General features: G+C 35.3%; 1 protein-coding gene across 3 annotated transcripts in view; it reads right to left on the bottom strand.

The window, feature by feature from the left end:
* LOC123534782 (uncharacterized) overlaps positions 1-17,542 on the bottom strand; it is a 79,349-nt gene that overhangs the window by 8,907 nt on the left and 52,900 nt on the right. For 2 of the 3 annotated variants that reach the window (XM_053519163.1, XM_053519162.1), the window contains exons 4-7: positions 14,651-14,705; positions 9,981-10,121; positions 3,014-3,174; positions 2,069-2,182 (exon numbers count right to left, since the gene is read on the bottom strand). In XM_053519163.1, the coding sequence (XP_053375138.1) occupies positions 2,069-2,182; positions 3,014-3,174; positions 9,981-10,121; positions 14,651-14,705 (471 nt within the window). The remainder of the gene's footprint in view (positions 1-2,068; positions 2,183-3,013; positions 3,175-9,980; positions 10,122-14,650; positions 14,706-17,542) is intronic. The other variant, XM_045317205.2, reaches the window with a different exon arrangement.

Below are 17,542 nucleotides of genomic sequence, written 5' to 3'. Positions count from 1 at the left end.
ATAAACGATATATCTCAACAAAATCTTGGTGAGGGGGTGGGGGTTTGTTGTTTTTAATTTTTATAGGCTGTTTACACCAAATAGGAAGTGACTACTCAGTGTTACATATGAAGTAGTCCAAAATATAGTTCCACGCTGTTGATGAAATATAGTATTATGAAGCATGTATGGATGTGGCAGTTTTATTTTTGGCTTAATTTTATTGTCTGTTGTATTGAGAACCAATCTAGACCACTTCCATTGTGAATTTCCAGGAGTTAGTTTAATTCATTGAGGAAATGTCTACATACGCATTAACTGCTAAACCACAAAGTTCATGAGAGCATTCTCTGAGAGTGTTGTTTTTCTAAATAAGATTATTTTTCTTAATAAATGTAACATAACATCTCCATATTTTTTAATTTTTGGTAAGAAGAAATATTATTCTAACTGGCTATACATGGTTTTCATATCATTGAAATGGTTTCATTGTTCACATGAAATAAAGAAGGAACTGAATTAGTATACTGTGACCTTATGCATACTTTAAAAAGAATTTTAAGTCTTGTACAACAGTAAACTTGTTCTTCACAAGATACCAACAAGAAAGGTGAAAGAAAGACCCGATGCATTGTTCAAATACTAAACTCAAAACATCTCAAAGTTGTCTCGTGATATTTCTCATGAGAATAACAGATAGGGGACAGAACAAAACCTAAGCTCACAGTTTGTCACCTCACAACAAAATATTAGAAACTGTATCAAGGAACAAATACAACAGTTTGCTTCAAAATGTTTCATGTTTATATAAGGAAATATAATATCGAAAAGGATGGACAAAGGTATGCAAGAAATTAAGGATTGGCAAAATAATACAACCTCTTAGATGTATATTTATACATGTAAAATATATCATATATCATATATTGTATGTGTGCTACAATAATTTTGCTTAAATTTGTACAAAAAAAATTTGACTATCTGAACCATTGCGAGTAATAATAAGCATTATGTCATAAAAATAAAGTGGCAACCATGGTCACACTCTGAAATCATTAAATTTCGTCAGCATGAAATTTTGTGGTTTTAACTTAAAATGGATATTTCATTGGGACATAAATTCATGGCTTTTCCACTTCTCAAAAAAGAATGGGAACTTTCTTTTTGTAAATTTAATTTCACATATTGACACAACCACAAAATCCAATAAAAATTTAGTAACACCTTAAATACAGATGATCTCTGAAATTCCTAAATAACACAAATACGACTGCTGATGGTGACAAAAAATTGCAAAATCAAAATGATGATATAAATACTACATCTACAGTTTTCTGTTCAGAAAGTGACAACAGTTCCACTACAAGCAAATTAAGTTCAAAGACTTTCATAGAGTGATCTACAGACAATTGGCATTATTTGATAATATAGTCTTAGCATCTTTCTTAGCTGGTGACACTATAACCACTGCTAAACTGTGAATGACATTTTCCCGAACTAATGTAAGTCAAAACTTTGGTAACCTGTCATCAGTGCAAATCAATAATACAAACAGATTAGAGATATGTCAACTGAGAACCATTTACAGAGCTTTAAGGCAACAGATTAGGAAATTATATAACATTTTCCTGACAAACGTCCCCATGGCCAATTTGGATTAAAAGAAAAATTGTTCTTTTTATCACTCTCCCCCCCCCCCCCCCCCCCCCTCCCCACACACAAAAAAAAAGGTAAATGTCAAATCTCTTTCTTCCTCCATCTCTAAGGATTACTCCAAGGAGCAAAAGGAGAAAAACTGCAGGTATCAAAATGTCTATTTCTAAGAATGATCTTTTAAAGTTAGCATTTTGTGTAACTTTACTCCAATATTTGTATTTTATACAGGCCTGTGACTCTGTTAAGAATGAGAAGCCTAAAAGCCTACTTTGTAAATTGCATGGCCTATTTTATAACACTGGACCTTAAACATCAACACTATTTTCAGCTCAGCAAACTAGTTTGTACAGGAAGTTACTTACTTTGTACAGGAAGTAACTTAGTTACTTAGATTGTACAGGAAGTTACTTACTTCATACAGGAAGTTACTTACTTGGTTACTTACTTTCGGGTTCATGGTCGGCACGTAGATGGTCGGCATGTCAAAGCCGGTCCTGTTCAGGTTTGGTCGCTTACATAACTCCTGGACAATCTGCATCATGACTCTCTGAAAGCAATATTGCTCACATTTTGAACTTTAGTTTCAACATATGTTTTGAACAAGATCTGATATTTTTAGACTTTTTTTTAGGGTTAAGAACAGTTTTCCAACAGTATCTCAATAATGCAATCACAATCGTTAACTTAATCAGTATTCTTTGATTCTGTACCAGTACAGACCGGCTCCCAGCGAATTACCGACATCAGCCTGCACAGATGTAAAGGTCTGTCTGACCTCAGGCTATTAAATCTTCACAGAGAACATATGTTGCGCCTTGTAATCAAACTCTCTAATCCTTTTAAATCATAGTCTTGTGTTCTACTTACTAAGCCAGGCAGGCTTTACAACTGAAAAATTGTCAGCTTTTGTTTCCACTGTGAAATGTTTGATAAAATATTCATTTCTATCTTTTGTCAATTATACTTTTCACAGGTACAATGGCATTTAAGCTAAAATTATGGAAGACATACAAATATGTAGCTGGATCAAACCCATAGTTATCTCAAGGCAAGACTTTTAATCATTCTGAATTATCATGCACCACTCAAAAAGAGTTATTTCATTCATCTATACACCAACTAACCTGCTAAAATTAAGCTGGAAGGTCTCCAACTGTGACAATTAAAGAATATTATACCCTTGACATGTCAATACATAGCACAGTAATACCTAGTGCACACCTAGGGTCGTATTTGATATCTGGCATCACACCCCTTTACATAATGAACCAAAAATCCTTACATAAAATACCATTTTTATCAACAAAGAAAATGTTATAATTAGAAAAGAAATTTTTGGACACAATGCTTTATTTAGTACAAGAGCAGTAACTCTTACCTGTCTGTCACTTTCCAAGCCTGCTTCATCAGCTTTACTTAGGTAGAACTTCATCCTTTCTGCATGTTTGTGACTCAACTCTTCCACAATGTTCAAAGTTCTCTTGCACAATGCTTGACCAATAGGATCAAAGAACACAAATATCAGATCGGCTAGATCTCCTGTATGAACAAAAATACCAGGTAATAAGCAATAAAACCTTCTGGGAAAACCATGAATGGAAGAACATAGAAACATATCTGCAAACTTCAGCTGAAGGAATCAAATACCAGGTCAGCAATGAAATCTCCCAGAAAAAAAGCATATATCAGCCGTGCCATGAGAAAAACCAACATAGTGCATTTGCGACCAGCATGGATCCAGACTGTTCGCTAACGGTTTCTCTAATTGCAATAGGCATTGAAAGCGAACAGCATGGATCCTGACCAGACTGCGCGGATGCGCAGGCTGGTCTGGATCCATGCTGGTCGCAAACGCACTATGTTGGTTTTCTCATGGTGCGACTCATACAGTGTCAGATATACCAACCCTCTTGAAAAAAAATACAGAAACACCAGAGCACAATCTCCTCTAAGAGGATAATATCAAGTCAACAATAAATCTCCTGAAAAAAAAAAAAACAACTGAAAGACATATGATCAGGTTCACAGAATGTACTATAAGAACAATAATGCAAGGTCAGCAATAAAATCGCTGACCAATTCAGGTTAGCTGCGAGAACATTTCAGACTTGCTTATATCTCCAGATACTATCAAATATCAAGTTACTTCTGCACACGGAAGAGATTATAATGTTCTAATTTTAAGAAAAAGAGCAATGATCTCAAGTACACTTCTTCCTTAAATGTGAAAAACATCCATAAATTATTTTATAAAGGTTTCTAATGCTTAATTTGTAATATTGTCTGTATCATCATAGAAACAATGACATAGTTCCATTGCATTTCCCATCAACTGTTCATTTACTGTAAAAATTACAGAATATAGTACCAAAAGAATGCACTTTCAATAATATGAAAACATCTTTCAGACTTCTACTATAAAGATTTGTCAGGTTGTTGCATTTATTACTTTCTGCAAGATCTAGAGATCTACCTAAATATCTACATACAGCTGCACTATTCAGACATTTATTTCAAATGCAATTAAACTTGTCATGAAAAGCTGAGTAAATTTTTAGTCAAAATCCTGGCTCCAATGTAATAAAACTGAGTTTAAAGACCATTTTCATAATACTTCTTTCTCATTGGTCAATTTCAAAAAGATGAACTATGAAACAGCCAATTAGATACTGGGAAGTTTCCAGACTAAATTAGCTCTAGTGCCCCCTAAACAGGAGGTCTTTAGTAAAACTGTTGATTCAAGATGATGGATACAAGGACAATGGACCATTCACTTATGTTAACAGCTAGTCCATCTAGAAAAGTCTATATGAATAAACAAGAGCTGTCAGAGGACAGCAATGCTCGACTATTCAACAGCCTTGTCAACTGAATGAATATAAAAGTTGAAAAAGGGGCATTATTTTGTAAAATTGCAAAACAGGGTTATGGAACCTGTACAATGCATATCAGCACATGACAATAGACAATTGTGTGAAGTTTCAATCCAGTTCCATTAGTGAATACTGAGATACCAGCTTACATACAAAACCTTAACCAACAAGGCAGTCTGAAAGACAGCTAAATCCCCCGCCACTGCTATGGATAGTGAAAGGGTAAAACCTTTGATTTTAGCTGTGACCTTGACCTTGAACTGACATGGCTGACTCATGAATTCTGCACAACGTCTTGATGAGGTGATCATTTGACCAAAGTTTCATGAAAATCCTTCAAGGTGTTTAGGAGATACAGAGCTGAAACCTTTGACCTTCAGTTGTGACCTTGACCTTGAGTTGACATGGCTGACTCATGAGTTCTTGATGAGGTGATCATGTGACCAAAGTTTGATGAAAATCCTTCAAGGGGTTAAGGAGATACAGAGTGGACACCAAATGGAAGGCTCAAACCTTCGACCCTTAGTTGTGACCTTGACCTTGAGCTGGCATGGTTGACTCATAATTTCTGCAAATTGTCTTGATGAGGTAATCATTTGACCCAGGTTTTATAAAATTCCTTCAAGGGGTTTAGGAGATATAGAGTGGACACGAAATGGAAGGCTCAAACCATTGACTTTCAGTTGTGACCTTGACCTTGAGCTGACATGGCTGACTCATAAGTTCTGCACATAGCCTTGGTAAGTTGATCATTTGACCAAAGTTTGATGAAAATCCTTCAAGGGGTTTAGGAGATATAGAGCAGACACAAAATGGAAGGTTCAAACCTTTGACCCTAAGTTGTGACCTAGACCTTGAGCCGGCATGACTGACTCATGGGTTCTGCACATCGTCTTGATGAGGTGATCATTTGACCCAAGTTTTATAAAATTCCTTCAAGGGGTTTAAGAGATATAGAGCGGACACAAAATGGAAGGCTCAAACCTTTGACCTTGAGTTGTGACCTTGACCCTGAGCCGGCATGGCTGACTCATGGGTTCTGCACATCGACTTGATGAGGTGATCATTTGACCCAAGTTTTAAAAAATTCCTTCAAGGGGTTTAGGAGATATAGAGCGGACACAAAATGGCAGGCTCAAACCTTTGACCTTGAGTTGTGGCCTTGACCTTGAACCGACAAGGCTGACTCATGGGTTCTGCACATCGTCTTGATGAGGTGATCATTTGACCCAAGTTTCAGGAAAATCCTTCAAGGGGTTTAGGAGATATGGACCGGACACGAATTTGTTACGGACGGAAAAACGGACGCAGACCATTCCTATAATCCCTCCGCCACGGCGGGGGATTAAAAATTTCAAAGTCGAAAAAGGGGCATAATTTTGTAAACAAGAGCTGTCACTAATTGTGACAAATGCCCCCGCAGTGCCTTGACCTTTGACCTGGTGACCCCAAAGTCAGTAGGGGTCGTGTACTCAATAACTACTATCAGCATGTGAAGTTTGAAGGTCCTGGGTGCAGTGGTTCGCGAGTGAAGTGCCTTCATGCAAAAAGTTAACGTTGTGACGAACGAACTAACGAACGGACGGACAGTTAAAAACTAATAATGCCTCCCTTTGGGGGCATAAAAAGTAAAATAGAGTTATGGAACCTGTGCAATGTAAGTCAGTTTATCACAGTGAATATGTGTGTGAAGTTTCAATACATTCCCACAAGTGGTTACTGAGATACCAGCTTACATACAAAAACTTAACCAAATCATGATGCTGACGCGGACGCATAGGTGAGTCCAAATGCTCTACCTATTCTATGAATAGTCAAGCTAAAATGACCCTTCTACATTTTCCTAAAACTCTCTAAAATAATTCACGATTCAATATTTTCCTTCTTACATCATTCACAAAAGAAAAATTTCTATATTTTCCAACCAAGAATTCCTGAGGAAATCTATCCTAATCAGACAGTAGACACTTGCTGCAATATGATGCTGTTGTCTGACCAGTTCATGCCCTGGTCAAACCACTGGTTTTTATTGATTTAAGAACACAGTATAAGAATGAAGCTTATAGGGTAATTGAATTTCACCCAACCCTGATCACTGATATAGACATTACACTATGCTATTTCCAGCAGTAACTCAGTGCTACTTAAAGTAAGATATTTTAACTTGACAGATTGTAAACTTAAAAAGTTTATCAAGTCTCTTTTTATTAAACAAACACAAAAGGGATAGTCATAGACTAGCCACTAGACTGATAATAAAGATATTTCTATTTTTTTCCCTTTTTTTGTCGAATTTCATTTCATAGAGAAAAAAGCCTGACTATTCTAGAGATTACGTTAAAATCATGGTATTGGACATAGGAGATAGTCTAGGGTGGCCAGGACATGACCCATTTTGCTGCACTTTTAATTTTTGCTATTCTTACAGTTATAACATCAGTTTTTAAAAAAATATTTTCAAACGTGTATTAAAACCCATATTATTAAAAAAAAAACCTTTCACCTGCATAACTACATTTGTCATAAACTGGTGCAGCTGAAAATTATGTGGAAAAGGCATGAATAAAACATGGGGTAGAATTTTAGATCTGACATCAAAATTTCCCACATTAACACCAACTTTTATAATCAACCACATTTTTTTATTTTTTTACTTATCTTGGAACATGTCTACTTATTCTGTTTTAAAAGTTTTGTTATTTTCAATACATCTGCAGCAATACTGTATACCCTTTAAACCAAAAAAGTCCTTTAACATGATCACGTGTCTTATTTACTGTAAGTCTATATTGGTAAAAAGATTCATTTTGGCAAAAGTTACCAAATTACATAGAATCATTGATTTTAACAAATATTATTACAGTTAAAATAAATGATTTTATTTTCTTTGAATTTAGTGCCAGTGTGGTCCTGCCAAGGTTTCCATGCCAAAAATTTGTCCCCTATGAATATTAATGACTTCCGACCTGCTGTTAGTCCCATGTTCTTGAATGTCTGGTTAAGATACGCTAGAGTTGTACAATCATTTTTCTTATGTTCCTTTTTAATTGCAAACTCTGTAAATATTTCATAAAAATTCATTTTTCAAATATATCAACATGGAAAAAGATGATCCACAAATGGAAACATTTCATAACGACAACTTTTTATTTAATTTCTGTTCTGTTCTGTTCTGTGAGTGATTCCAGAGGAAAGAAATTGAAACTCCAGGTTCTTTCTTGGAACAAGCCATTACTATAGCTTATCTTTAAGTAGACATTCAAAAACATTGTACTAATGTAGCAAAGACATTAGAACCCGTTAAGGGGAGATGAGGCTGATTTTCCTCACATGTCTACTTGGAAGATCATAATGTAAGAAAAATTCAACCTCAGACTTGCTTCAGAAATCTCTGGATACCACAGATATAACAGTCTCTATAATTTGATCTGTCTAGACAGTACAATATTATAAGAGAAAGATGAGCAAAAACACAGCATCTTTGTCATATTACACTACTAACATCATAATCATCCTAGTCATGAAAGTAACTAGAGCTATCACAGAATGTGATTAATACCCACATAATACCACTTTGTCAGGGGAAATAAGTTTAACTAAGTCCAAGGGCACATAACTCTGCAATGCCTCAACTGATGTTAAAAGATGCATCACACACATCTATCTGCCAATTATGCTAAATCTACACTTCAAGAGGATCACACCAGGATGTGGTATACTATTTTATGAAATTTCAATGGAATTCTTATAAAACTGTGACAGCAGTCTGGTAGTAATTCACACCACACAATCTTTTATGTACACAAGATTAAATTAATTTTTTAAATGTACATAAATAACCAATTTGAATGCCCTGAAAAACATCCTTAAATTACCCTTAGAAGAGAATTTTTGGACAGAAGTGTACAAGAGTCGAAAAAGATGAAAACAATAAAATTTGAAATTTTTATCCCCTTTGCATCAAATCCCTTCATATTTTCTTTTTTAAGGAAATAAAGAGAACAGAATGATGGTCAAATTCCTCGTTTCTATTCTTTGCCAAAACAAGACAAAACTTGCAAACAAGGTGTAATTCACATGACTGTCGTTATATCAAATATTTTAATATGGCTCAGTTTGCCTGTCGGTTCAAGCACTGTATACTCTGTGATAACAATGGGTTCGAGGCACAAACTGGTGAGAGACCATTGCCGACATCAAATTCTACAGCAGGATGTCGGGTTTTTTACTACACAATAAAATGTGTATTAATATATCTTTATCATAATATTAAAATAAATCAAGGTCTCCTTGTGTTTTATCATCTAATATAACATGGTCTATCAGTCAGGTGAAAGTGTATTTAACCACTTGCCCTCTATGTTGCAATTCCCGCACATGTAAACCCTCAAGCATGCTATATCAGACAATAAAACCCGCAAAATCCTGGTCAAAAATCTTAAAAGGCAATACATAATTACATGGAAACCAAATTGTGCAGTTTGCAGAAACCGAGGCAGACAAATATGTAAAACCTTGAAAAATTTTGCAGACTAAAGAGGGCATCTCACATAACAATGTCATTATCATTATTTTCCATACAGATGAGAGAACATGACTGTTTAGTCCCTGTAAAGTAGCAGACTCCTTGGAATTATTGATTCTGCTTTGAATACAGGAGAAATTCATTTATATAAAGATGTCATGCCAAATAATTGATTTTCATGCAACCTTATATATGAATTTTCCTATCCCTTAAACATTTTTTTTCTACATATGTATGCACAGACCTGTGATTCTCATAAAAAAGAAAAACCTGAAAACCTTCTACCTAAAGTCTGAAATGTCTTTTTAAATAGAGTTATAAAGGGAAATTTTAACAGTCAAAACCCTGAAATTAGGACTGGTCCTGAAAATCTCAGACCTGATTCAGCAGTATGACTGTTTCGTAACAACACATTTTATACAATAAGTGATTTCTGGGTTCTGTACATGTACAAACTTCATTATGAGCAAGATGTAAATGGAGACATGATCACATGTTCGGACCCAACTACGGATATAACCATGCCTCAAAATAACAGCAGAACTGTTTTGATTTGACATTTTTTCACTATAGTATGGTTTTGAAATGGATTGAACTAACTATCATCAACCATAGTTCTTTTTCAGGAATTTGTCAATCAAGTCATCCAATGAAATCTATCCATACATATTATTGGTTCCTGTTCTATTTCTCACACAGCTCATGAGACCAGGAACAAGCCAACCCTGATCTTACCATGATTTCCAGTAGTGCCAAACCTGTGCAAATTAGCAAGTCAACACATGCTCTTCTACAACTTCAACTGTCAATCAGCTTTACAAAATGAGATTACAGTTAAAGGCGCCGGCATCTTCATTGGTAAAAGCGTCTCTCAAAAGTATCTCCATATTTCTTCATGTGCTGTACAAAAACATTCTTTGATAATTCAAAATTCTACATATTCTTACCTAACCAGAGAATAGCTTTGTTCACATCAAATGGATATTTCATATCGCCATCGACCAGACCAGGAGTATCAACAAAAGTGACCAGACTAAATTTCTTCTGTTTGGATGTGGAGATTTCTGTACACAAGTAATCCGTGACACCTGAAAACACAATTAACAAAACTTAGTATGTTTGTATATTTTATTTTTGCATCCTTTTTATTTTGCGCTTTGATAAACAATTGATATATTTAAAAAATATTTTCCACTTTTTTACTAAATACAAACTTTTTAATTCATGTGAATTTTGTGAAAATACAACCCTTTCAAATGTTGTCCAAAGATGAAATGTACATTTCAAGGTGATTTCAACAATCCCTGATGATAATGTCTACATGCTGGTAAGTCTATAACATAAGCTAAATTTAATTGCCCCTCACTGAAGTATGTGGAAAAGCAGTTTTCTCTCTTTAAATACACAATAAATACACATTATTTCTTTTTTACTATTGTTTGCACAGTTTCTTCCGACTTCAAACTGCCTATTAAAAGGTTAGGTGGTGTACCAGGGTGCCCTTGGCTAAATGGCTGTCATATATCCAAAATCCGACAACACAACCAACCCCCTACTTAAAAAGTCAAATAAAACAGTTAACTAAATATAAGCGTTATTTGTACCAAAGAATGGCTACAAGACGTATTGCATCATCTTCTTTTAATAACCCTCATAATTTGATAACCAGGCCCATGTTCACAAAACATTTATCGGTCTCGGCTGAGTTCGAGTTTGAAATTTTAATATCAATTTTGCTAAAACTTCAAGGTTAAAGTCTAACTGAGGCTGACCATCAGTACTGAATAGTCACATGAGAATAGTTATTAACTTAAAATTTAGTTTTAAACATGCTATTTTGATAAAAAAGACAAATGAAGTTTCATTATCAAACTCAGCTGAGACTGAAAATGTTTTGTGAACACGGGGCCTGGTTCTAAAGCCAGGAAACCCATAATTATATTATTATTCCAAATAACGCAGGGTAAGCAAATTCTGACATATCAAAGTCCCCTGTCGGCATATCATGCTATTCTCCCTTTTCAACAATTTCTCACTGACTTCAAGATTGGCATTTGTCGTACGGGGCAGCCAGCCCCCGTTTGGTCACTGGGCGTTTTAGGGCTGTCCTGGGGTTTTCTTCGCCCTAACACTGTATACGGCAACCACAGGGGGACACACCGGAAAAATGGGGAATAGCTCTGGCAGAGCCCCTGTGATTGCTGATCTGTTGGTTTGCCACGTTACGACAGAATCCAGTGCAAATAAATACAATCCAATGTTTCTATGTTTTATTTAAGTAATAACAATTCTTAGCAATAACAGTCTGCATATCACAATATTGTAATCATAAATCCAATTATGTCTGTTGTAAACTTTAAGGTTAAGAATTAACTAATTTGAACTGTTCTTGTTTAAGGCTGACTAAGTTAAAGTCATTATTATGCCAATGTGGCTATGTTATGCCACTAGAACATTTTCATGTCTTAACTGTTCTGTTGCTAAAAATCCAGTCCCTTAACATAAGAAAGATTTCATATTCTGAAAAATGATGTGAATAAATTGTCCAATCAGAAAAGTTGGGGTTGTTCCCTTTTTGATATCAATTAACCAATGAAATTAACTTCAAGTCAAACATGACAGATTAAGTAAAACATGACAGATTTCTACAGCTTGCCTTGAACCCTTTTAGTATAAGCTGCCATCTCTAACAAAACAATAGAAGTGCTAAGATACTTTAGATTGTTCAGAAGCCAAACTGATTAACATTTGATTAAAGCCATATTTCTTAAAATATTCTACATTGTTGTCAAAATAGTTACATCTGCTTTCCAAACAAGATTAAGAAAATAAGGATTTCCTGTCTTAATCAGAATCTTGTAAAAATACCCACAATGCATTATTATTCAACAATACTGAAAATACAAAGTTTAACATCTAAAATATTAAATTAACAGTCTGGCCTTTACAATTACTTCAAAAAAAACTTGGACCAGAAATTTCAGCTATCACACATTTATGTAAAAGAGACACATCAATATTACAATCACTCCTCAACCTGTATCACTGTATATCTACACAACATAAAAAAACTAGAGTAACATTAAACAACACTTATAAACAGCAATAAAAGAATAATATCATATGAGCCGTGCCATGAGAAAACCAACATAGTGGGTTTGCGACCAGCATGGATCCAGACCAGCCTGCACATCCGCGCAGTCTGGTCAGGATCCATGCTGTTCGCTAACAGTTTCTCCAATTCCAATAGGCTTTAAAAGCGAACAGCATGGATCCTGATCAGACTGCGCGGATGCGCAGGCTGGTCTGGATCCATGCTGGTCGCAAACCCACTATGTTGGTTTTCTCATGGCACAGCTCATATAATACAGAGGCATTACATTTATCCAGTCTTTACCTCCCTTACAATCAGTTCTGCTTCACTTCAAAAACTGCCCATTATCTTCAAGCTTCGTTGACGGTGTACATGTTTTAAAATATCTCAGCTACTGATACTTTAAGAAATATGTTCTTCAATTAAATGAATCCCCAGATTTATAAAGTAGAAGTTTTCACATAATTACTAGAAATTTATAGGCGCTTGTTGGCTACCAAGCTTAAAAGCAGCATACTTTATGAGTTCAGCCTTTAAGCACTTTCACATCTTAGAAAATATAATATCTTAGGCATAGGAATATTTTCAAATGGGAGAGTGAGGGTGGTAGGGAGTAATCTGAACATTTTCCAGAATTAACAAAATACACATTAATGTCCGCTTTAAATTCCCCTAAGTTACATCTTTTTTATATATAGGGCACGGCTTTGTGTAATGTAGGCATTTATTGGGACCCCATGAATATGACTCTGAAGAATATTTATATCAACATTTTTTTAATGATGTATTATCAAGTTTCATCTTAAAGAATATTTATCAACAATTTTTAATGATCTATATCAAGCTTCTATCTCTTCATGACACGTATTATTAATCTGATACCTGTTGATGAGCTTCTGTAATTTTGTGAAAACAAGAAAAAACAAAAATGACCTTGACCTTGAAGAAAGGTTTCTTTGTCTTGATTAAGAATTTCCATTTTCAATTTCTTCTATATACTTGCCACTATTACATATGAAGAACTTCAAAACCACTTTCCGTCTCTTTACCGTATACGTTCTTTGCCAATGAAATAAAGACATTGTAGTTTTGCAGTGATGTTCACAGCCCTTCATTTGGCAGCTCTCAGCTCAAAAGTACGAGACATCTGCACAAAGGAAGAACTGCAAATAACACTACTTCAACACTGCAGTTACGAAGACTGGCACCAATGTAACACTGCTTCACACTGCCATCATGTTAACTGGCATCATCACTGTAAAATGTTTCATACTGCCATCATGTTGACTAGCATCATCATAAAGCTGCTTTGCACTGCCATCATGTTGACTGACATCATTGTAACACTGCTTCACATTGCCATCATGTTGACTGGCATCACTGTAACACTGCTTCACATTGCCATCATGTTGACTGGCATCACTGTAACACTGCTTCACATTGCTATCATGTTGACTGGCATCAATGTAACACTGCTTCACACTGCCATCATTTTGACTGGCATCATTGTAACACTGCTTCACATTGCCATCATTTTGACTGACATCATTGTAACAATGCTTCACATTGCCATCATGTTGACTGGCATCACTGTAATCTGATCTTCACATTATTGCAATACTGCTACACTCTTGCTGCAACAACATTTTTAGAATTGTATAATTACTCATTGGCACAGCTGACATTCCATCGAGTGATTAATTAGCATCACCTAAATTGGACAGCTTACTTTCCTGTAGAGAGCTTAATTGAAGTTCACTTTGGCATAACAGCCATCATTGCTGTTCAGAGAAAATCTGACATTCCTGTGAAGATGACAGTTGATATTCCTTTGAAGATGACAGTTGACATTCCAGTGAAGAAGATGAAGACAGCTGACATTCCTGTGAAGAAGAAAGTTGACATTCCTGTGAAGAAGACAGTTGAAATTCCTGTGAAGCACACAGTTGACATTCCTGCAAAAAAAGGTTGACATGCCTGTGAAGAAGGCAGCTGACATACCTATGAAGCAGATAGCTGACATTCCTGTGAAGATGACACATGATATTCCTGCGAAGCAGACAGCTGACATACCTGTGAAGAGTATAACTGACATTCCTGTGAAGAAGATACCTGACAACAGTCAACTTTTTTGTAGACTGAACAGTTGACATTCCTGTAAAGTACAGCTGATATTCTTGTAAAGTACAGCTGACATTCCTGTTGAAGTGAGTTGACTTTCACTTAGAGAGGACAGCTCTTCATCAGGCAGCTTGTAATCTTACCCAAGGCTACCCGATGATGAGCTGACTCTCTGTAGTGACGTTCTATCCTTCCATATTATGCTGTTTATGTTGAAATGTTTCCGCTTACAGTGCTTTGAAGCAAACTGAACAAGGAACACTGCATTTGAATTCATATTCAAATCCAATCAACCAACAATGTTCATGATATTTCAATGTCTCTCAATGGTCCCATTTTGGTGTTATTTAGTATAAGCCATAATATCAAGCAGAATGCTTTAAATTTCAGTAAATTGCTTACCCTCAATCTGTCGTAGAGGTTCAAAGTGTGGGTATAAATGGAGAGTGGCATTTCCCTGAAAAACAAGAGAACCATATTTCAGAAAATAAGCAAATAAATAGCTTTACTTCTAACAATTTGATACTCTTTAAAAATCAGTAAGATATGTTAATCCATTTTGCTTTGTTGTAACTTTCCAGCTGTAATGGTTGGTGAAGACCTTAAGTGCACCTGGAATTATTTCAGGCACAAGACCTGGTGGATCTATTTATCTATTTTGTTCATTTTAGAGTCACACAATTAACCTTCACCCTGCTAAATTTTTGAAATTGACTGATCCATCATTCAATTTGGGTAGTACCAATTATTATTCAAAGGGATGTTCACTGAAAATCTACTGACTAAATAGCTAACAGTACAGACCATGGCTATGGATTATCAAGACAAACTTTCTGACCAAGTTTCATAAAGACTGCGTCACAACTGTGGCCTCTAAGAGTGTTCAAAAGCTTTTCCTTTGATTTGACCGGATGACCTAGTTTTTGAACCCACATGATCCAGATTCGAACCCGACCTAGAGATCATCAAGACAAACATTCTGACCTAAAAGATTGAGTCACAACTGTGGCCTCTAGAGTGTTCACAAGCTTTTCCTTTGATCTAGCATACTGACCTAGTTTCTGACCCCACATGACCCAGTTTCGAACCTGACCTAGAGACCATCAAGACAAACATTCTGACCAAGTTTCACAACTTTGGCCTCTAGAGTGTTCACAAGGCAAATGTTGACGGGACAACCAACGCCAGACAAGACTGGTACCAATAGCTTATCCTCAGCACGAATTCAGCACTTCGTGCTCAGGGGAGCTAAAAATACCATACTTTGTAGTATGTAACTTCTTTCCATATAAAATTACAACTTGTATTTAAACATTCAAGACTGAACATTAAATTATTAAAATACCAAAATATTAAACAATAAAACTACTGATCATGTATTTTGTAATCAATGAAACTTGCTTTTGAGATCAATTGACAACTAGGAAAATTCTTCAGGAAACAATTTTAACTAAACATTTGTTGAAGGAAGTATTTGTAATTTGCAAATGACAAAATGAGAAAGTAAAAATCTTAAAACATGAAATAACCCACCTCAAAAATTTTAGTATAGAGGTATAAAATGTACATTAAATATGTATAATATCCCTATACTGTTCTCATTATGTAAACAAAGAATGGGCGAAAGAAAACTAAGCCTTAAAATGTGTGACCTTCTGAAATTGTATAACACACCTATGGTCCATTTACTGTCTAACAAACAGTGTATTCATGCTTATAGTTTATCTTTGGTATGTGGGATCATAAATAACTAATACATCAAGAGTATGTAGACAGAAAAAAATGCTGATTCAGCTAATTTCATCTTACTCCCAATGATGCCATTGGCTGCAACTTTAACCTGCATGCAATGCAATTAGATACAATCAGATGATGTCTTCTTCTTTTAACCCTTAGCCTGCTAGCGGCAGATGATTATGCCTTTGCGACCAGTGCAGACCAAGATCAGCCTGCACATCCGTGCAGCCTGATCATGGTCTGCACTGTTCGCTATTCAGTCAGTAAATTTGCAGCAAACACCCCTTCAAATAATAAATGGTATTGCCCAAATTGAATGATGGACCAGTCCATTTTAGAAATTTAGCAGGCTAAGGGTTAAAAAAAGTGTCCACATTCATATAAGGCATTTTGCATCAAGCATTTAACAATTTATACAGTGTTTGTTAAAATTTTTATCCCAAGTTTTAATTTTTTGGCTATAAAAACATCATTTTAAACAGATTTTTTTCTAAAGCTTTAAATGAGGCATGTCCCCAGATACAGGTTCAAATTCTTTCTATTTTACATTTAATTAAAGAAAGATAAAAAAAAAGTGCAACTGAATTCCTCTTCCTGTTGAATTTGGCCAGAGAAAATAAACTTAGATTCTCATAGGATTACCTTTTATTTTGAAATAAGTGAAACCTGATTTCAAATCTTTCTTAAAACTTGACAAAACTAGATACAAAATGCTCTATCAGCAATATTAGTGTATGGTGTTGTGCCTTTAAATTGCCGACATATGTACTTTATATATTCATTTTATTGTCACAGTAAAATCAAATTTGTGAAACATATTCTCTTTCCTGCTGCAGTGCTATGACAGCAGAATTGATAATGGTTGCAGTCGATCTTCCAACTTGAACATACCAACATCCAGTTACTTTACATCCTAATCTATGGAACAAATAGTGGATAGTGCCACCTGCCTTGCAAACGAAATGGCTTCCTGACAAAAAAAACTGATGTCTTTGCAGAACTGTGTGGTTTTATAAAAGTGTAACAGTATCCGGATATAAAATTTTGTATAACCTAGAATACATTCATTTTCTACAAGTAAAATGCTGGAGTAGTGGGAGGGGTTGGTAGGGTCTATGACTAGGACAGAGATAAGAATCCAACAATTATTTTCCTACTGCCTGATTTCTAATAATGACATTTTAAATGAATCTTTGCAATACTAAATTAAAGCAATTACCCCAATAATGCCGTTTACTGATAAACAAGAGCATTTGAGAAGGTTTCATGTCTCACGCCAAAATGTGAACTTAATTATTCAAATCAAAGTTGATGATGACAGGATCATTCCTTTATTCCTTTTGTAGTAGAGACTATTCCTTTTGTAGTAAAGACTATAATCTATTTCAATCAAAATGTATGGGCATTTATTCAAAGTTATCTTCTTTTTCAACATCAAATCCTCATGAAAGTCAGTCTGAAAGACTTAGTCTTCCCCAATCAGACTCCATCCAGTACATGTTAAATGTAAACTCGACTTACAATGAAAGCTCAGCTGAGTGTTCACATTTTTACTTA

Source organism: Mercenaria mercenaria, chromosome 12 (assembly GCF_021730395.1).
Source record: "Mercenaria mercenaria strain notata chromosome 12, MADL_Memer_1, whole genome shotgun sequence".
In the NCBI taxonomy this organism is placed as follows: Eukaryota; Metazoa; Mollusca; class Bivalvia; order Venerida; family Veneridae; genus Mercenaria; species Mercenaria mercenaria.
The sequence above is the reverse complement of the archived record's forward strand: the minus strand, read 5'-3'. Positions and strand labels throughout refer to the sequence as shown.